Consider the following 19,420-nt stretch of genomic DNA (forward strand, 5'->3'; position numbering starts at 1 on the left):
GAGACATGGGTTGGCCAAATATGGGGATGTGCAGAGAAAACAAGGAGAGAGTAATCAGTTTATGCTACAGAGATGTAAGGCAGCGATTCTCAAGGTATGGTCTTTGGACCAGCAGTAACAGAAAACTCCCTGGAACTTCTAAGAAAGGTGTGTTCTCAGAACCCACCCCAGACTTCTGGATCTTTGGCGGTGGGGCCCAGGATTCTTGGTTTTACATGTCCTCCAAGGGATTCTGATGCCCAAGTTTGGGAACCACTCACTGTCCTAAGAGGGTTGGGAGATCAGATCTGCATTGCCTAACAAGCCTGGCTACTCCGGGGACAGGGCTCCAAGCTCAGGTCTGGCTCACACGGCTGCAGGTTTGTCCGCAGCCAGGTGTCCAGGTGAACCAGAACCTACAGGAGAGCTCCCAGTTGGAGCCCTCTGTGTTCACAGAAAATCCACAGTGAGGCACATAAAAATTTAAGTTTACTTAGCAAAAGTTGATTTGAATGAGGCTGCTCTAAATGGAACGTCAGGCCTGACCTGTGGTGGCGCAGTGGATAAAGCCTTGACCTGAAATGCTGAGGTCGCAGGTTCAAAACCCTGCACTTGTTCGGTCAAGGCACATTTGGGAGGTGATGCTTCCTTCTCCTCCCTCCTCCCCCCCCCCCATTCCTCTCTAAAATGAATAAATAAAATACAGTTTAAAAAATAACTCTTAAAAACATAACTCTTTAAAAAATAAAATAAAATAAATGGAGCGTCAGAAGCACTGCCGCAACGGGAGCTGGGGAGAGACTTACTCAGAGAAGAGGCGGGAGCAGAGCAATGAGGTGACTTGATTGGCTGGCTCTGGAGCGCGGCTCCAGCGGAAAAGCCTGGATGGCTGTTGGTGATTGGTTGTCCCTAGGTTTTTGATTTCTTAAACTTGAAGGACTTACTTGTTAGGTTTAAGTTTGCTCACAGAGGCTACCAAGGCATTAAAGCCACTTCAATCAGATGGCCTCCTTGTTTTATTAATGTAACTCCATTGAGAGCGTAGAGATGTTTGTTTGCTGTCTCCAGGATTCCCCAGTTTACACCTGATTGTTTTCAGAGCGTCTTCTTGGGGTGTGGTGAGAATATGGGAAAACCAAGGCAAATAGGTATGGAAGTCCTGGCAGAACAGTCTTATGGGAAAAAGGTCGGAGGCCAGGGGCTGAGCACTGGTGGGTGGGAACAAAGGTGGAGGAGCTTCTCCCTGACTTCGTGGTCCACCTGTCACAGGCCAGGGAGCAGCTCCCTGCTCACCCTCCACAATGGGAATGGGACCACCTCAGAGTCTCTGTTTATGACACAAACGATGGGGGAAGATGACTGTGATCCCAGATGGCAGTTATAATAGTTGACATCTGGCCCTGGCCGGTTGGCTCAGTGGTAGAGCGTCGGCCTGGTGTGCAGGAGTCCTGAGTTTGATTCCCGGCCAGGGCACACAGGAGAAGTGCCCATCTGCTTCTCCACCCCTCCCCTTCTCCTTCCTCTCTGTCTCTCTCCTCCCCTCCCACAGCCAAGGCTCCATTGGAGCAAAGTTGGCCCTGGCGCTGAGGATGGCTCCATGGCCTCTGCCTCAGGCGCTAGAATGGCTCTGGTTGCAACAGAGCAACACCCCAGATGGGCAGAGCATCGCCCCCTGGTGGGCATGCCAGGTGGATCCCGGCCGAGTGCATGCGGGAGTGTGTCTGTCTCCCTGTTTCCAGCTTCAGAAAAATACAAAAATAAATAAATAAATAAAATAAAATAATAAAAAATATAATAGTTGACATCTATCTAAAATCTCAGAATGAAGCTGGTTGTGTTCAGCAAATGAATGCAGTAGGTCATGAATGGCCAAGGACAAGCCTTGTGAGCTATGAAATGAGGACTCCCTGTGATCTTCTGGACTCATGTGGGCCAGTGTCACCTCCCAATTTCTTAGCAGAGAGGCTAAAGTAACTTTATACTTAGGCTTCTTCTGGAAATTATAAGGCTAGGGGCTGTGGTGAATGTCTTCGAGACCAGGCAGCATGGGCTGCAGAGAGACCCAAACACTCTGTATTTAAGGATCAGCTCAGGACAAATCTCTCCCTGCTCATTCCAGAGCAGGCCGTGAGAGTCGTACTGGACTGAAGGGCTCTTCAAAAGTCTCAAGTTTGCCTAGCAGGACAGTATTGACCTTCTGATTTTATTTATTTATTTTTATTTTTTTGTATTTTTCTGAAGTTGGAAACGGGGAGGCAGTCAGACAGACTCCCACATGCGCCCGACCAGGATCCACCCAGCACGCCTACCAGGGGGCGATGCTCTCCCCATCTGGGGCATTGCTCTGCTGCAATCAGAGCCAGTCCAGCACCTGAGGCAGAGGCCACAGAGCCATCCTCAGCGCCCGGGCCAACTTTGCTCCAATGGAGTCTCGGCTGCGGGAGGGGAAGAGAGAGATAGAGAGGAAGGAGAGGAAGAGGGGTGGAGAAGCAGATGGGCACTTCTCCTGTGTGCCCTGGCCAGGAATCGAACCTGGGACTCCTGCACGCCAGGCTGACGCTTTACCACTGAGCCAACTGGCCAGGGCCTGACCTTTTGATTTTAATCAGTGGTTCTTCCCCTAAGAGCACACAGAAGATTGAGACTACAATCTGTCCTTTCTTCTTCTCTTCTCTGTCTAAATCCTGTCCCAGTTCTCCCAGAGCATTTTCTTTGGGAAGAAATAGGTAAACATTTACCTGTGATTTCCAAGGTCCTGGTGACAGCTGGTGAGCTTCCTGCACCACTTTGTTTCTGAATTCATAAATAACCTTTGAAAATTCTTGTAAACATTTTTGCGTTTATGTACTAGAATAGTGACTTTCCACATGATGCTTGCCAGGAACCTTTAAGAACCTATGCAGTATCCTTAAGAAGCTTGTGGATGTATTTGGCTTTGGGCCAGATAATGTGAAAAGCAAGAATTATAACTGTGTCAGTATGCCTGGTTCTTCATGCAAAAAAAAGTTAACTCCCTAACTGGGTTTGAGAGACTCCTGTATCCTGGACTTCTATTTCTGGAGATGTGTTACCACCCCTTCTACTAACAGGAGGGAAGGCCCTGAGCTATCTTACCTTCACTTTCTTGATGCCTCACTGCAAAACTGTGTTCCATACTCCTCTCGCCCCACCCCTCCAGATCTCACTCTTTCTAAACAGCCCCTTCCACAGTGACTCATCTCTACTCAAAGAAGGTGCACTGAGGTGAACATTAAAGAGCTAGAAGTTTCCCAAGGGAAATACAGAGAGAAATAAATAATTCAAGAAATAGAACAAGAACATAGATAAGGCCTATGAAGAAGTCAATATACCAGATAACAAGGACAATAGGTGTTTATGTATAAGCATATAAAAATATATATGTGAAAGTGCGTTAGACCTGAGAAAGGACTAGTTTAGAACACTGCTCACTACAAATAAATGATGGTTATTGTTGAAACTTACAGTCTGTAAAGTAGGCAGAACATCTGTTCTTCTCCATTCTGAGAGCAGCAAAGAGATGCTCAGGTAATAACCACACTGTGACGTCTAGTTCTGATCTGTTTTTCAGTGGGATGCCTTTTAAGAATTCCTCAAGTGTATAAAAACCAAATGCAATAAAGAAGCTTTAAGTGGCTCCTAGAGTTAAAAAAAATGCTATGGAGAAAAATTTTGTTGGTAGAAATAGTGAAATTTGAATATGAACTATATATTGGCTGACATTATTAAATGAAAATTAATTGTCTTAAATACGATAACAGATTAGGTAAAAGATGGTTTATTCTTCAGAGATGCAGGTTGGAGGATTTAGGCCATCGGAAAGGAAGAGGAGACCATAGAGGAAAGGAGAGTGAAGGTATCAGAAGATCTAATAGATGGTCTGCTCAAGATCTCACTCAGCTAGATGGAAAAGCATACTTTTGATGATTTGAACATCTACTGCTGAATAATAAACTAGCCCCAGGCTCTGGCCGGTTGGCTCAGTGGTAGAGCATCGGCCTGGCGTGCAGGAGTCCCGGGTTCAATTCCCGGCCAGGGCACACAGGAGAAGTGCCCATCTGCTTCTCCCCCCCTCCCCTCCCTCTTTCCTCTCTGTCTCTCTCTTCCCCTCCTCCAGCCAAGGCTCCATTGGAGCAAAGTTGGCCCGGGCGCTGAGAATGGCTCTGTGGCCTCTGCCTCAGGCGCTAGAATGGCTCTGGATGCAACAGAGCAACGCCCCCGATGGGCAGAGCATCGCCCCCTGGTGGGTGTGCGGGGTGGATCCCAGTCGGGCGCATGCGGGAGTCTGTCTGACTGCCTCCCCGTTTCCAACTTCAGAAAAATACAAAATAAATAAATAAATAAATGAACTAGCCCCAAACATAAAGACTTAAAACAACAATTGCCTATTCGCTCCCAATCTGCAGGTTAGGTTGCTGCTCAAAAGGTTGAGGGCTGAAAGGTAGGACTTGCTGTTGTCTGGGTTCCTTGGTTCTCCTCCACATGTCCTCTCATGTGGTTAGCTTGGGCTTCCTCACAGCATGGTAGTCTCAGAGCAGTCAGATATCTCACACAGCAGCTGGCTTCCCTCACAGTGTAAACATGGGAGGTACCAAACCTTTATAAAGCTTAGGCCTAGAACTAGCTCCGTGTCAATTCTGCTGCAGGTGACAGGGCCAGGCCAGAATTAAAAGACAGAATACCAGAAGGACAGGCTTATTGGAGAGCCACTAAATGAACAGCTTGCCACAGGTGGGGATCAGGAGCTGTGGCCAGTGGAAATTTCCTGTAGGCCAGAAGCCATAAGACAAAGAAAATGAGAAGTGACTGTTTTAAAAATCTTTGGCTCATTGATCACAGTTACATGAAAAAAAAAAAAAGTGGATAAATAGGTTTCCTTACTGCAGCACCTCCTTGAAAATGTCAGGAGCCCATATGTACTAGGAGTATAATATATTGCAGTGGTTTTCAACCTTTTTACACTTGGAGACTGGTGAAAATAGGAGAATTATTTTAGGGACTGCTAAGGCAGAACTCATCTCAAGCACAAACAAATTAGACTAAGATCATTGGGTCTATAATCTTCATACAACATCAGGGTGGTTAACTCTTTCGAGAAACCGCATGAAATTTCTGATGGACCAGTTCACGAACTGGCAGTTGAAGGACACTGATGATATAAAGTGTTTTTAAACTTATCTGATCATGGTACATATATTTTAAAAGACTGTTATTTGGGACATTAGGACTGTAAAGACTTCAATTTGGATGAAATATTTTTAATTTAACACTTTTTAAAAAAATTGTGGTACACAGATAACATCAAATTTATTATCTTAACTATTTTTTTGAAAGTTTATCTTATTGATTTTAGAGAGAGGAAGGAAGAGAGCAGGAGAGAGATCAGGACATCTGTTTTTGTAGGTGCCCTGACCGGGGATCAAACCAGCAACCTCTGTGCTACAGGACGATGCTCCAACCAACCGAGCTATCTGGCCAGGGCTATCTTAACTATTTTAAGTGAACAATTTTGTGGTATTAAGTGCATTCACACTGTTGTACGACCATCACCTCTGTTGATCTCCAGAACGTTTTCGTATTGCAGAACTAAAACTTTATATTCACTAACAATAATTCCCCTTTCCTCCCACTTCTCAACCCCCTCAGCAACCACCCTTCTACTTTCTGTCTCTGTAAATTTGACCACTTTACTCTATTACCTCATATAAGCAGAATCAAATAGTACATATTTGTCTTGTGACTGGCTTATTTTGGGCTACCCCTGCTCTCTTTTGGTCTCTATTTACATGGAATATCTGCTTTAATCATTTCACTTTCAGTCTATTTCTGTCTCTAGATCTAAAGTGAGTCTCCTGTACACAGCTTATAGTTGGGGCATGTTTTTAATCTATTCTGTTAATATCTGTCTATTAATTGGAGAATTTAGTCCACGTACATTTAATTACTGATAAAAAGGAACTCTTGTGTCATTTTGATATCTTTTTCTACATGCCTTAAAGTTTTTTGTACCTCATTTCCTGCATTGCTGTCTTCTTTTGTGTTTAGTTGATTTTTTTGCAGTGAAATGTTTTAATTTTCTTCTCATCTCTTTTTGTGTATATTCTATAGCAATTTTCTTTGTGGTTACCATGGGCATTACATTTAACATCCTAACTTATAACACTGTAATTGGAAATTATAATAGTTTAATGTCAGTAACCTGCAAAAACTCTTCTTCAATACAATTCCGTCCCTATCCCTTTCAGTTACTTAATGGCACAAAATTACATCTTTATATAGGTATCTAAAACAAACAAATAATTATTTTTATGCATAATATCTTAAATTATGTAGAAAACAAAATGTGGAATTACAAACCTGAGTTATAATAATACTAATTTTTAAGCTAATTTTTTAATGTTTATTTTATTGATTTTTAGAGAGAGAGAGATAGGAACATTGATTTGTTCCCGTATGTGCCCTAACCAGGGATGAAACTGACAACCTCTGTTCTTCTGGATGATGCTCTAACCAACCAAGCTATCCAGCCAAGGAACTAATCATTTTTTTTAGTGAGAGGAGGGGATATAGAGAGATAGACTCCAGCATGTGCCTTGACAAGGATTCAACTGGCGACCTCATCTGGGGCCAATGATCAAGTCAACTGAGCTATTTTTAGTGCCTGAAGCTGATGCGCTCGGACCAACCACACTATCCTCAGTGCTCAGGGCTGATGCTGGAACCAACTAAGCCACTGGCTGCAAGCAAGGAAGAGGGAGAAATGGGGAGAGGGAGGAGGAAAGAAGCAGATGGTCACTTTTCTTGTGTGCCCTGACTGGGAATTAAACCCAGAATGTCCATATGCCAGGCCCATGTTCAATCCACTGAGCCAACCAGCCAGGGCACTAATTGTTTTTCTAAATGTATTAATCTCTTAAATAGTCTTATAGAATAAAAATATTGGACTTATAAATCAAAATTTAAATGATAATGTTTTTTGTTCACATATTTATTTTTACTGAGATTTTTATTTTTTTATATATCAATAGTTTCAATTTACTGTCTAGTGTCCTTTCATTTCAACTTTCAGGATTTTCTGTGTTCTTTCAAGGCAGATCTAGTGGTAAACAGCTTCTTCAGCTTTTGTTTTTCTGGGAATATCTTAATTTCTTCTTTACTTTTGAGAGACAGTTATGCCAGGTATAGGATTCTTGATTGACAGTTTTTTTTTTCTTTCAGCACTTTTAATATAACAGCTCACTGCTTTCTGGCCTCCAAAATTTCTGATGCAAAATCTGCTTATAATTTTATTAATGCTTCCTGGTCTGTGATATATTAATTCTCTTGCTGCTTTTAAGATTCTCTCTTTGTCTCTGTTTCAACAGCTTGATTATAATGTGTCTTAGAATGAGTTTTTTTTAGTTCATCTTTCTTGGCATTTGTTTAGCTCTGTTCACTTTTCCTTTTCTTTCTTTCATTTTTTTCTTTTTGTATTTTTCCAAAGTGAGAAGTGGGGAGGCAGTCAGACAAGACTCCTGTATGTGCCTGACTGAGATCCACCCAACATGCCCACCAGGGAGCAATGCTTTGCCCATCTGGGGCATTGTTCCATTATAACCAGAGCCATTTTAGCACCTGAGGCAGAGGCCACGGAGCCATCCTCAGCACCCGGGCCAACTTTGCTCTAATGGAGCCTTGGCTGCTGGAGAGGAAGAGAGAGACAGAGAGAAAGGAGAGGGGGAAGGGTGGAGTAGCAGATGGGCACTTCTTCTGTATGCCCTGGTCAGAAATCAAACCTGGGACTTCCATATGCTGGGTCAATGCTCTACCAGTGAGCCAACCGGTCAGGGCCTAGTTCTTTTCACTTTTCTTCAATCTTTCTTCTTCCTGTTCCTGAGACTCAATAATTTCAATTGTCCTATCTTCAAGTTCACTGGCTTTTTTTCTTCTGGCTGCTCAAATATGCCTTTAAATCCCTCTAGTAAATTTTTCATTTCAGTTATTTTACTTTTCAGGTCCAGAATTTATTATTAATTTCTTTTTAGGTTTTCTGTATCTTTATTGATATTTTCATTTTGCTCATACATTGCTTTTGTAAAATTCCTCCATGTCTTTTTTTAGCTCTTTCTTTCTTTATTTATTTATATATTTTTTTGAAGCTGGAAACAGGGATAGACAGTCAGACAGACTCCCGCATGCACCTGACCGGGATCCACCCAGCACGCCCACCAGGGGGCGACACTCTGCCCACCAGGGGGTGATGCTCTGTCCCTCCGGGGCGTCATTCTGTCGCGACCAGAGCCACTCTAGTGCCTGGGGCAGAGGCCAAGGAGCCATCCCCAGCACCCAGGCCATCTTTGCTTCAATGGAGCCTCGGCTGCGGGAGGGGAAGAGAAAGACAGAGAGGAAGGAGAGGGGGAGGGGTGGAGAAGCAGATGGGCGCTTCTCCTGTGTGCCCTGGCCAGGAATTGAACCCAGGACTTCTGCACGCCAGGCCAACGCTCTACCACTGAGCCAAACGGCCAGGGCCTTTTTTAGTTCTTTAATACAGTATTTCAAAGTCTTCATCTAGCAAGTCTGCTATCCAGTCTTTCTCAGCAAAAGTTTCTGATGGCTTCTGTTTTTCCTTTAAATGGACTATACTTTCTTGTATGCCTTGTGAATTTTTGTTGAAAACTGGATATTTGAACTTAATAATGTAGTAACTCTAGAAATCAGATTTTCCCCATTGATCAGGATTTGCTGATTTTGTTTTTGCTTTTGATTGTTGTAGGCTGTATCTGTTATGGAGATCAGCCAAAGATATAAACTCGAGGCCTTTTTAGGTTTTTTTAAAGCCTGTGCCTTTTCCCTGAGCACGTACCTTTTCCTGGGCAGGCATGGTAACTTTTAAGCACCCTTATATATGTAGTTCTTTTTGACAGTCCTAGACTTTAAATGTCTGACTCACAAATGGGGGAAGAAAAGAAAAATGAAAAAAGAGGAAAAGAGAGAGAAAAGGATGCTTGCTTTTTAATTCCTTGGAGGTTCCAATTTAGGTGGTGGGTAAAGGGCTTGCAACACTGAGAGGAGGGTTGAAACAATGGATGCTTGCCTATGATTTTGCATCTCTAAGACCAGAAGCAGCAATCAGCAATTAGAACACAGATCTCCAATTTTTGGAGAACAGGGTCCTTATTGCCCACCCTGGCTCCATAAAGTTGTCTGAAGCTGCCTGCCATGCAGCTGAGAAATGGAGGAATAGAGATATGGTACCATCCTGGAAGCTGAAATTGACTGAAATCAATCAGTTTACTGTCCATGCCTTCCCTTGGAAGTTGCAAGTGTTAGAACAGATTATGGAGTTACAAAACAGATACATCAACCATATTCTGCCAGTGCAGTTGTTGTCTAGGTAAGGAGATAGATTTCTGGTGCTTCCCACTCTTTCATCTTCCCAGAATCTTCTCTCTGCCAGTTTGGATGCTCGTCTTCCAGACATAGAGAATGAGTTTCTCATTGGACCATAGTCCTGGCTTTTCTGCTGCCTGTCCTTAGTGCCAACATGGCACCTGTCCCGATTCTTGATACATATTGATAGTCTCTGTTCTCCCACATCTTCCCAAGGGGGTTTGCTGAGTGTCAATGTCATCATAGAGTCAGGTTGTAAGACTCAGGAACCTAATATGATCTCCATTGGTATGTGAAAATTTTAATTGCTCACAGGTAAAAAATGATCACCTGTTCATGTACTTTCCTTGGTACATGCATGCTCAGAATGACTGAACCCCAGTTGCCCACTTGCTGATCTTCTATTGGTCATTTGAGATTCAGACCAAAGGTTTTTTCCTTATCTAATCCTGATGGGATCCACTCACAGGCAGTCTATCTAATCCTTTTCCATGAAAAGGCATTTCCATGAGATGGCAAATAGTAATACTGTTAGTTAATATTTACTGGGTACTTACTATTTGTATGATATTGTGCTGAGTCCTGGCTTGTCTAACTCCTGAGCCTGAGTGCTTAGCCATTGTATGGTTTGGTCTGTACAATGTGCAATATTTAGCACATTGCATTGTGTAGCAATAACTGTCAGTTTTCTACCAAAATATATGTTTCTTTTTTTTCCTGGAAACATGGTTGCCTAGTTGGAGACTGTTTCCCAACATACTCTAAGGCTAGGTATGGCCACATAACTAAGTATTCACCAATGATGTGAGAAATTCCCACGTCACTTCTTAAAAGGAAATCCCTTTCCTACGACTTGTGCTCTCTCCCTCCTCCAGTGCCTACCACCTAGCTTGGCCATGCAGCACTGGGGATGAAGGAGGAATGAATGAGAGGGACATGGATGTGTTAAGAGCAAAGCCACCTGCCAAACCTGGGGCTGTTAGTGAGAGAGAAATAAACTTTCATATATTAAAAGCCACTGTATTGGGGAGCATATTTATCACAGCAGCTAAAACATTACCTAAACAATTTACATTTAGATTATCTGTTTCCTCCCTATTACTCTGAGAGCAGGGATATACACCAAATGCATCTCTTCATATAGTTGGCCCAGCATAGTATCTGGGGCATACCAAGTACTCCAGAATAAATGCTTTTGTTAAATGAGTGACTGAATAAATAATACTTCTGATACACTGCTCACAAAAATTAGGGGATCAGGGAAGGTGCAGATACTCCAGTACTTTCAGCCTTTAGCATAGTGCATTTTCACCAATGAAATAGATGTTCGTTTTGCATCTCATTTGCATAATCAAACACCTTTCTTTGACCTATTGTTTGCCCTTCTGATGTTCTTGTTTAATAAAAAACAAATCAAATATTTCTTTTTTTGTCGCTTCATATTCATTTTGAACTTTCCCCTAATTTTTGTGAGCAGTGTGTTATGCAAAAATGCCTGTGAGAAATGTTTGAGCATTGAGACCAACCAATGAAGGCATACCTAGAAAAGGAGAAAGATCTAGTCCTTGCCAAGAACTGGAACCAGGATACAGGACTGATAGCATCTTTATGGCACTTGAGGGTAGGATACGGTTTGATTTTGGTTGACTCATACAGTTGCCACAAGTGTGCTTCCAAGTGCCGGGAAGGCCTGGCCAAGGGGACCTGACAAATTCCGTTAGTAAACTCCTGTGGTGATTAAACCATAGGATGCTGCAAAGTGCCATCTAGCTCTTTTTACTAGCACATCCCCTTGGTCAAGAAGCATCTGGCATTAAATTTGGGAATGTGGAGATGGCAGTTGTATTGCTCATCAGTGTCATCTGTCGCCATCTTTGTGCTGCCAGCATGACAGCTGGGGAACAGCAGGATCAAGTTGACTGGCAGAACGTTTTACAGCTAATGAGTTTGTGCACAATACTAGTATGATAATAAGACTCTAGAGGAATTGGTTATCGCTTGCATTCCTAAAGTGAGGTGTGGCCTTACCAGAAGCACACAGAGCCATCTGTCATCAATTATTAGTCTTTGTCTCCACAGTTCAACAGGCCTGAGGAAATGAAAAACAGCAGAGGGAGGTAAGGGACTACCATGTTGTTCAAAAAGATTTTAAAGGAGCTTCCTTAAGAAGCCAGAGATTTCCAGATGATTTTGAGATAAATATATTTTATCTCACTACCAAAAGCAGTTAGGCTTGAAAATTTGGCTGCTGAATGCTAATCAGTCTTTTCATTGCATGAGTTCAGGTTCTGCCACTGGGGTAAGTTCTTGAGTAATATAATTCTTACCTGCTTGGATCTGGGGCTAGAATTTTTGCCATCTTCTTTAATGTGTGTTTGTCAGTTTGAGACATCAAAATCTGGTTGTCACCACAGCATTCTGCTGATGACACACTGCTAGTGACAGGAATACCAAAAGTGGGTGAACATTTGAGAAGTGGATGGAAGCTGTTGGACTTGTAGTTGTTTGGTTCTCTCCTTTGTTGAGGAAAAAGAGGAGGAAACTCACAGGCTGTCACAAATAGAGAACTGAACCTAAGAAATACTTTATCTGTCAATAACACAACTAACTGCTGAGAGTATCAAACCATATGGTAATGGGGAAATCTGGGAAGACACAGTGTCATGAAGACCATTGAAGTGCAATTAGAAAAGCAATTCAACAAGATGAAAAGTTCAAGGATAGCCTAGTGCCAGTGGCAACAAATGCAGGAATTTTATGGGTCTTATCTGTGTAAGGTTTTCAGCCGAGACTAGTCCTGATGGTGTTTACACCTGGCAATGTCATTTCCCACTGGTGATGGAAGACCCTGCGTAGGCCTTTTTGGTAGTTACAGGGATTATTAAGTGAGGTCAGCTTTGGTGTTTCAAATTCAAAATTCATCTCTAGATACGGTTTCCTGTTTAGAATAATCTTTCCCTGATGTATTCCAGGACCAGTACTGGTAGATGTTTACAATGAATGTGGTAGAACGGTACTCAACGCGTGCTCCAGCTGCTTGTAGTGTGCCTTGCTATGGTCTTGCCAGAAGCTCATGGAGCCATCTGTCATCAGAGCCTGAAAAGCTAAAAACTCCATTTCCTAGACTCCCTTGAAGTTTTGTTGGGACTTCGGACGCTCCTACAAGTCAGATGTACTTGTGTGAGATTTGGAGAGTGGTTTTAGTAGAGTGGCTGGAAATGGGGAGTCACTGTTTATTGTGGACAGACTTTTGGTTGTACAAGATGAAAAGAGATCTGAAGATGGATGGTGGTGAGAGTTACATAACAGTGTGAATGTATTTAGTGCCACTGAACTGTACACTTAAAATGGTTAAGGTAGCATATTTTATGTGTATTTTACCATAATTTTAGAAACTTTAAAGAAAAATCATTCCACTCCTGTGCACATATAAAAAGGAAAATATATGCCAACTAAATAAGTTAATGCTTTTTAAAAAACTCCTTCATACATAGAATCTACGTCTTCTAAATCACTTTTGGATTCAGTCACTGATAGCATTTTCCCATTATGATTCTCTGCACTATGCAGAGTGCTGGTGCTGTGGCATTTAAGAGAGCTCCACTCCTGTTCCCAGGATGTTCATACCAGCGCTGACGCCCATTTGGCACTGTGTGATGTATCAACACAGGCAACAACACCTATGTGCTGTTGACTGTCTAACAGGATGCATCCCAGTTCCAGGGTTTTTAAATGTAGGGGAAATTGTGTGCAAGAAGGCAGTGAAATATTTTTCTTGACTTTTATTAGTTGGTGGGCTGAATGAGCCTAAAATGAGATAGCCATATGCTCTCTCTAAATGGAAATCGCTTCCCCTCTGTAACGCCCTTCAGTGGTTTCCAGACACTGACCTAGGGAAGAAAGGCCAAATCCCTTAGCGCGGGGAACAAAACTCTTCATGACATGTTTCTTTTAAAATTATGAACTACAAGTATTTTAAACATACAAAAATGCAGAGAACAACATAACACAAGTAATATGAAGTCACCAGATTTGACAAATAGTTGAAAAAATGTGGACATATTGCCATGTTTGCCTGGAGAATTTGTTTTTTAACAGAAGAAACAAGCTCTTACTGATTCATTGAAGTCTCTGTACACATGGGCTGCCATGTTCTCTTTTCTTCCCCAGAGCCAATCTCTTCTGTGAAGATCTCACAAATCTCTTCTCTCCAGGGCTCACACTTTCATGATATATGAACTCTTTTCTCTTTCTCTCTAAACAACACAATGTATTATGTTATGGTTTACTTTTACATATATTTAGTTAACTGTATTAATCCTCCGGCAATGTTTTTTATTGTTTTCCTGCTGGTGGGTGCTAATGTTTCCAAATTTTTACTAATTTAAGCAATACTGCAATTAAAATTTTGAGCATGTTTCATTGTGTACATTTCTCTATAGCAGCTTTGTCCAATAGAAATATGACAAAACCACAAATAAAAGCCATATACGTACTTTAAATTTTTTAGTAGCCACATTAAAAATGTAAAAAGAAACAAAATTGCCCTGGCCGGTTGGCTCAGCGGTAGAGTGTCGGCCTGGCGTGCGGGGGACCCGGGTTCGATTCCCGGACAGGGCACATAGGAGAAGCGCCCATTTGCTTCTCCACCCCACCCCTTCCTTCCTCTCTGTCTCTCTCTTCCCCTCCCGCAGCCAAGGCTCCATTGGAGCAGAAATGGCCCGGGCGTTGGGGATGGCTCCTTGGCCTCTGCCCCAGGCGCTAGAGTGGCTCTGGTCGCAGCAGAGCGACGGCCCGGAGGGGCAGAGCATCGCCCCCTGGTGGGCAGAGCCTCGCCCCTGGTGGGCGTGCCGGGTGGATCCCGGTCGGGCGCATGCGGGAGTCTGTCTGACTGTCTCTCCCCGTTTCCAGCTTCAGAAAAATACAAAAAAAAAAAAAAAAAAAAAAAAAAAGAAACAAAATTAATAATAAGACACTTCAACCCAACATATCCATTTCATCACATAACTAATATAAAAATTAATGAAACATCTTATACTCTTTCTTTCATACAAAGTCTTTAAGTGTAATATGAATTTCTCAGTTTGGACTAGCCACATTTCAAGTGCTCAAGAGTCACATGTGGCTTCTGGCTACTGGATAATGTGGCTCTAGAGAACAGATTTGGAGATGGAATAATAGGGTCATAGGGTATGCCGGCTGCAACCTTACTTGATATTGTAAATGTGCTCCTTCAAAGTGTATGAATGTCTCTCTTTTCTGATGTCACTGGATCATATGGTAGTTCTACTTATAGTTTTCTGAGGAACCTTCATATTGTTTTCCATAGTGGTATACCAGTTTACATTCCTACCGATACTGTACAAGGATTCCCTTTTCTCTCTATTCTTGCTAACACTTATGTCTTACCTTTTAATAATAGCAATTCTGACAGCTGTGAGATAATATCTCATTATAGTTTTTTTTTTTGTATTTTTCTGAAGCTGGAAACGGGGAGAGACAGTCAGACAGATTCCCGCATGCGCCCAACCGGGATCCACCCGGCACACCCACCAGGGGCGTAGCTCTGCCGCGACCAGAGCCACTCTAGCGCCTGGGCCAGAGGCCAAGGAGCCATCCCCAGCACCCGGGCCATTTTTGCTCCAATGGAGCCTTGCTGCAGGAAGGGAAGAGAGAGACAGAGAGGAAGGGGGAGGGTGGAGAAGCAAATGGGCGCTTCTCCAATGTGCCCTGGCCGGTAATTGAACCCGGGTCCCCCCCCTGCACGCCAGGCTGACGCTCTACCAGGGCCTCATTATAGTTTTGTTGTGCATTTCCCTGTTTAGTGATGTTGAGCATCTTTTCATGTACCTGTTGTTTTCAGGTGTACAATTCTATAATATATCACCTGTATATTGTATTGTGTGTCCACCATCCAAATTGAAATTTTCCATCACCATTTAAACCTTTTTATCCTTTTCTAAATCTCCCCACTCCTTTACCTCTGGTAATCACCATATAGTTGTTTGTGTTTATGGGTTTGTTTTTTGCTTAACACATCATTGACCAGCAATTTTACGCACAAGTTATCTCATGTCACCGGCTATTTTTTCATAATTATGAAAATGAAACAATATAAACTTCATTATACTTTATTTATACATAATGAATTTAAATAAAACTTTGTACATATCTGCTACATATTATATTTTGTACATTTTATATATTTTAGTTCTTTTTGGTGTGGTATATACTGTATAGCAATCACCTACGTGTAATAGTATGCAACATGTTTTGCAAATATATCTGGTTTCGCTGTGCTTTCCTTTTGAAACACACACTTCACATGTTCTAGTTGGATTGAACACGACGAAGAAAGATTTTACAATATCCTTGATATACATGTTCAAAGTGTGAGCGGTTAGAAGCTAGTCCAAGTTTAGATGGCTGGACACTGTGATTGTTTTTGTTTACCATACCTTCGATTTTGCAGCCTCACACCTGGAGGAGTGGGAAGAAAAGGAGTCCGCATGAGAATATAAAATGGTGTTTTTTTCGAACTTCAACCCTCAAGGCAAAAAGTCACAAATACAATAATCCTGTATTACTCTGAGTTTCAAAAATTGAAATAGCTAATGTAAGCACCAACACAAGTTAACTTGTGATGGTCAACAATGTTATTCTCTTCACCTTTTCACCCAGTCCCCAAACCCTCTCCCTCTGATAGCTGTCAGTCTGTTCTCTTTATCTATGAGTCTGTTTCTATTTTCTTCATTAATTTATTGTTCATTAGATTCCATATATAAGTGAAATCATATGGTACTTGTCTTTCTCTGACTGACGTATGTCACTTAGTGTAATATTCTCCAGGTCCATCCATGCTGCCACAAAAGGTAAGATTTTGTTCTTTTTTATGGCCAAGTAGTATTCCATTGTGTAAATGTACCACTTTTTTTTTTAATCAACTCATCTATTGATGGGCACTTGGGCTGCTTCCAAATCTTGGCTATTGTACATAATGCTGCAGTGAAAATGGGGGTGCATACTGGTATATTCTTTTCAATGTGTTTCAGGTTTCTTTGAATAAATTCCCAGAAGTGAAATCACTGGGTCATAAGGCAGTTCCATTTTTAATTTTTGAGAAACCTCCATACTGTTTTCTACAGTAGCTGTGCCAATCTGCATTCTCACCAACAGTGTACAGGGGTTCCCTTCTCCACATCCTTGCTCACACTTGTTTGTTGATGTATTGATGATAGCCATTCTGACAAGTGTGTAGTTTTAATTTTCATTTCTCTGATGGTTATTGATGTTGAACATCTTTTCATATGTCTATTGGCTATCTGTATATCCTCTTTGGAGAAGTGTCTATTCAGGTATTTTGACCTTTTATAATGGGATTATTTTTTGGTTTTGAGTTCTTTATAATTTTGGATATTAATTCCTTATCAGATGTACTGGCAAATATATTCTCCCATTCAGTGGGTTGTCTTTTCATTTTATTGATAGTTTTCTTCACTGTGCAAAAGCTCTTTACAGTAGTTTGATGTAGTCCCATTTGTTTATTTTATTTCCCTTGCCAGAGGAGATATCCATATTAATTTTTGTTTACAGTATGAGGTAGGGATCCAACTTCATTCTCTTGCATAAAACTATCCATTTGTCCCAGCACCATCTGTTAAAGACACCAAACTTTCCCCATTGAATGGTCTTGACACACGTGCTGAAAATTAATTGACCATAAATGTGAGGGTTTATCTTTGGCTGATCAATTCTAGATTATATATAAATCAATATTTCATTGATCTATCTGTCTGTGTCAGCACCACACTGCAGGTTTTTAGAAAGTTTAAAAATTGGGAAATATGAGTACTTTAACTTTTCTTTTTCAAAATTGTTTTGGCCTGACCAGGCAGTGGTGCAGTGGATAGAGCATTGGACTGGGATGCAGAGGACCCAGGTTTGAGACCCCAAGTCGCCAGCTTGAGCATGGGCTCATCTGATTTGAGCAGAAGCTCACCAGCTTGGACTCAAGGTCACTGGCTTGAGCAAGGGGTTGCTCAGTCTGCTGTAGCCCCACAATCAAGGCACATATGAGAAAACAATCAATGAATAACTAAAGTGTCACAACAAAAAATAATGATGGATGCTTCTCATCTCTCTCCATTCTTGTCTGTCTGTCCCTATCTATCCCTCTCTCTGACCCTCTCTCTGTCTCTGTTAAAAAAAACTGTTTTGATAATTCTGGGTTCCTTGAATTTCCGTATAAATTTTAGGATCAGCTTGTCAATTTCTAACGAGAAAACAATTTGAATAATGGTGGGCATGGCATTCATTACTTTGCTTTTTGATAATACTGAAAAATGAAGATGCTAGTTCATAATTATGTCATAAAATTTCACTGGAATAGCAATGTGGTCCCAAGATTTCGTATTAAACAATTAGAAAACTTAAAAAGACATGTCTATTTTGGAAATCACATGTGAAGACAGTGCTTGATTTGTTTAAAGACTTTATTTCAACAGCTGTTACAGCTTATTAGTCATAAAAATCATCAAAATCACCAGCAGATGTGTTATGGTTTCTAGGACGTAAAGCAGCTTCAATTTCTGAGTCACTGTCATCAGACTCACCCCAGAAGGCTGGAAGAGAAATCAGACAGTTGTTTAGCATCTCTGCACTCTGATCAGTCCAGTTTAATCAGCTGGACTGGGTAACTGAAATATTGGTCTGCAAAAGGCCTATGCAAATACCATGTGACGGTCTGACCAGACACACCCAGAATGCATGTCAATACTGCACAAATTTACCTATTTCACAGTATGCTCTATGTATTGTTGTGGAAAACACTTTGAAGAATATTTTCTTTTCCCTTCTGTTGTGTCCAACTCTACTGTAGGATTAGGCAGTAGAATTGGGTTAACACAGAATCAGGGTTACCTGGGTGTCTTATCAGGTCTGATATACCTCCTCACTCAGTTGCCTCTCTCCCTGCTTCTCCCTCTGTTCTTCACAAAAACAGAGAGGAGAAGGGGAGACATGGGGGAGGAATAGTAGTGAGGTTTACACTGACACAGAGGTTTGGATACACATGGTTTCTTTGGAGGTAATCCTGGGAATGATGGGCTTGGGAGACTAGGAGACTGGGAGACTGGGAGAGTGACATGGACGAGAGGAAGACATGCAGGGCATTCATGAGCAGGCCTGGCAGGGTGACAGCAGGGGCTCAGTCCTGCACGGGCTCTCCGAAAGACTGCAGAACTTTTCTCAAATGGTCCCAAAGAAACATAAGGAAGTGAGACTTTTTATCCACCTGTAGGAATATGCTGTGAAGAATTAGAGATAGAGAGGCACCCTAGGGCTAAAGTCCTGAGTGGAGGAGAGTCCAGGGTCCTCTCTGATCCATCCTGGAAACAGTGCATGCTGGAAACAGCAAAACAGCAGGATAAGATTCAATAACAGAAACTGTTCAGGCTCTCAGAACAGATTAGAAGTCAGCATGCTCCTTGTCCTTTACTTCACCCCCTGAAAACTTCTGCTGTCTGCTTCCTTGAGTTACCTGTACTGGCTAATAAATATCTGAGTAAGGCTAGGGATGAGGCTTCAGTCCTTTGGTTGTTGCCTCTCCTCAGCCCCTTGGAGCATGTCATCTGGTCTCCAAGTAGCTCACTGTTGTCACCACGCGACATCCACCAACTCCCATGTCTCATTGGTTGAGGGTTGTTCTTAACCAGGGCATCAACTCCCTGGCATTTGGGCTTTCTCACAGGAGCTTTCTCTACTCGGGGGCCAGACACAACCCTCAGGTGGAGACACACAGCTGCCTGATACAGAAGGCCAAGGGCATGTCAGTGAACTGTTGTGGTGACCTCCAAAGAGACTAGACAGGATATGGTGGTGCATACTGTCTGCTACACTGACAATTGCCATAACTACCAATATCTACCTGGCACGACCCGTCAGCTCTGTGATGACTTCAAATATATAACCCCATTTAATCCTTCCACCAACCCAGTAAGTATTAATGTTTTTGTTTTACTGATCACATTGAGGCTGTAGGAGGTTGTCACTGGCC

The 19,420-nt window shown here is 42.1% G+C and overlaps 1 protein-coding gene across 2 annotated transcripts in view; it reads right to left on the reverse strand.

Moving 5' to 3' along the window:
• Window positions 1-17,844: 17,844 nt before the first annotated feature.
• The window catches only part of KIZ (kizuna centrosomal protein), a 124,959-nt gene continuing 123,383 nt past the window's right edge, over window positions 17,845-19,420 (reverse strand). For both annotated transcript variants that reach the window (XM_066237974.1, XM_066237975.1), the window contains one exon: window positions 17,845-17,987. In XM_066237974.1, the coding sequence (XP_066094071.1) occupies window positions 17,884-17,987 (104 nt within the window). In that variant the 3' untranslated portion in view covers window positions 17,845-17,883. The remainder of the gene's footprint in view (window positions 17,988-19,420) is intronic.

The sequence above is a fragment of the Saccopteryx bilineata genome, chromosome 6 (assembly GCF_036850765.1).
Source record: "Saccopteryx bilineata isolate mSacBil1 chromosome 6, mSacBil1_pri_phased_curated, whole genome shotgun sequence".
NCBI classification, from domain to species: domain Eukaryota; kingdom Metazoa; phylum Chordata; class Mammalia; order Chiroptera; family Emballonuridae; genus Saccopteryx; species Saccopteryx bilineata.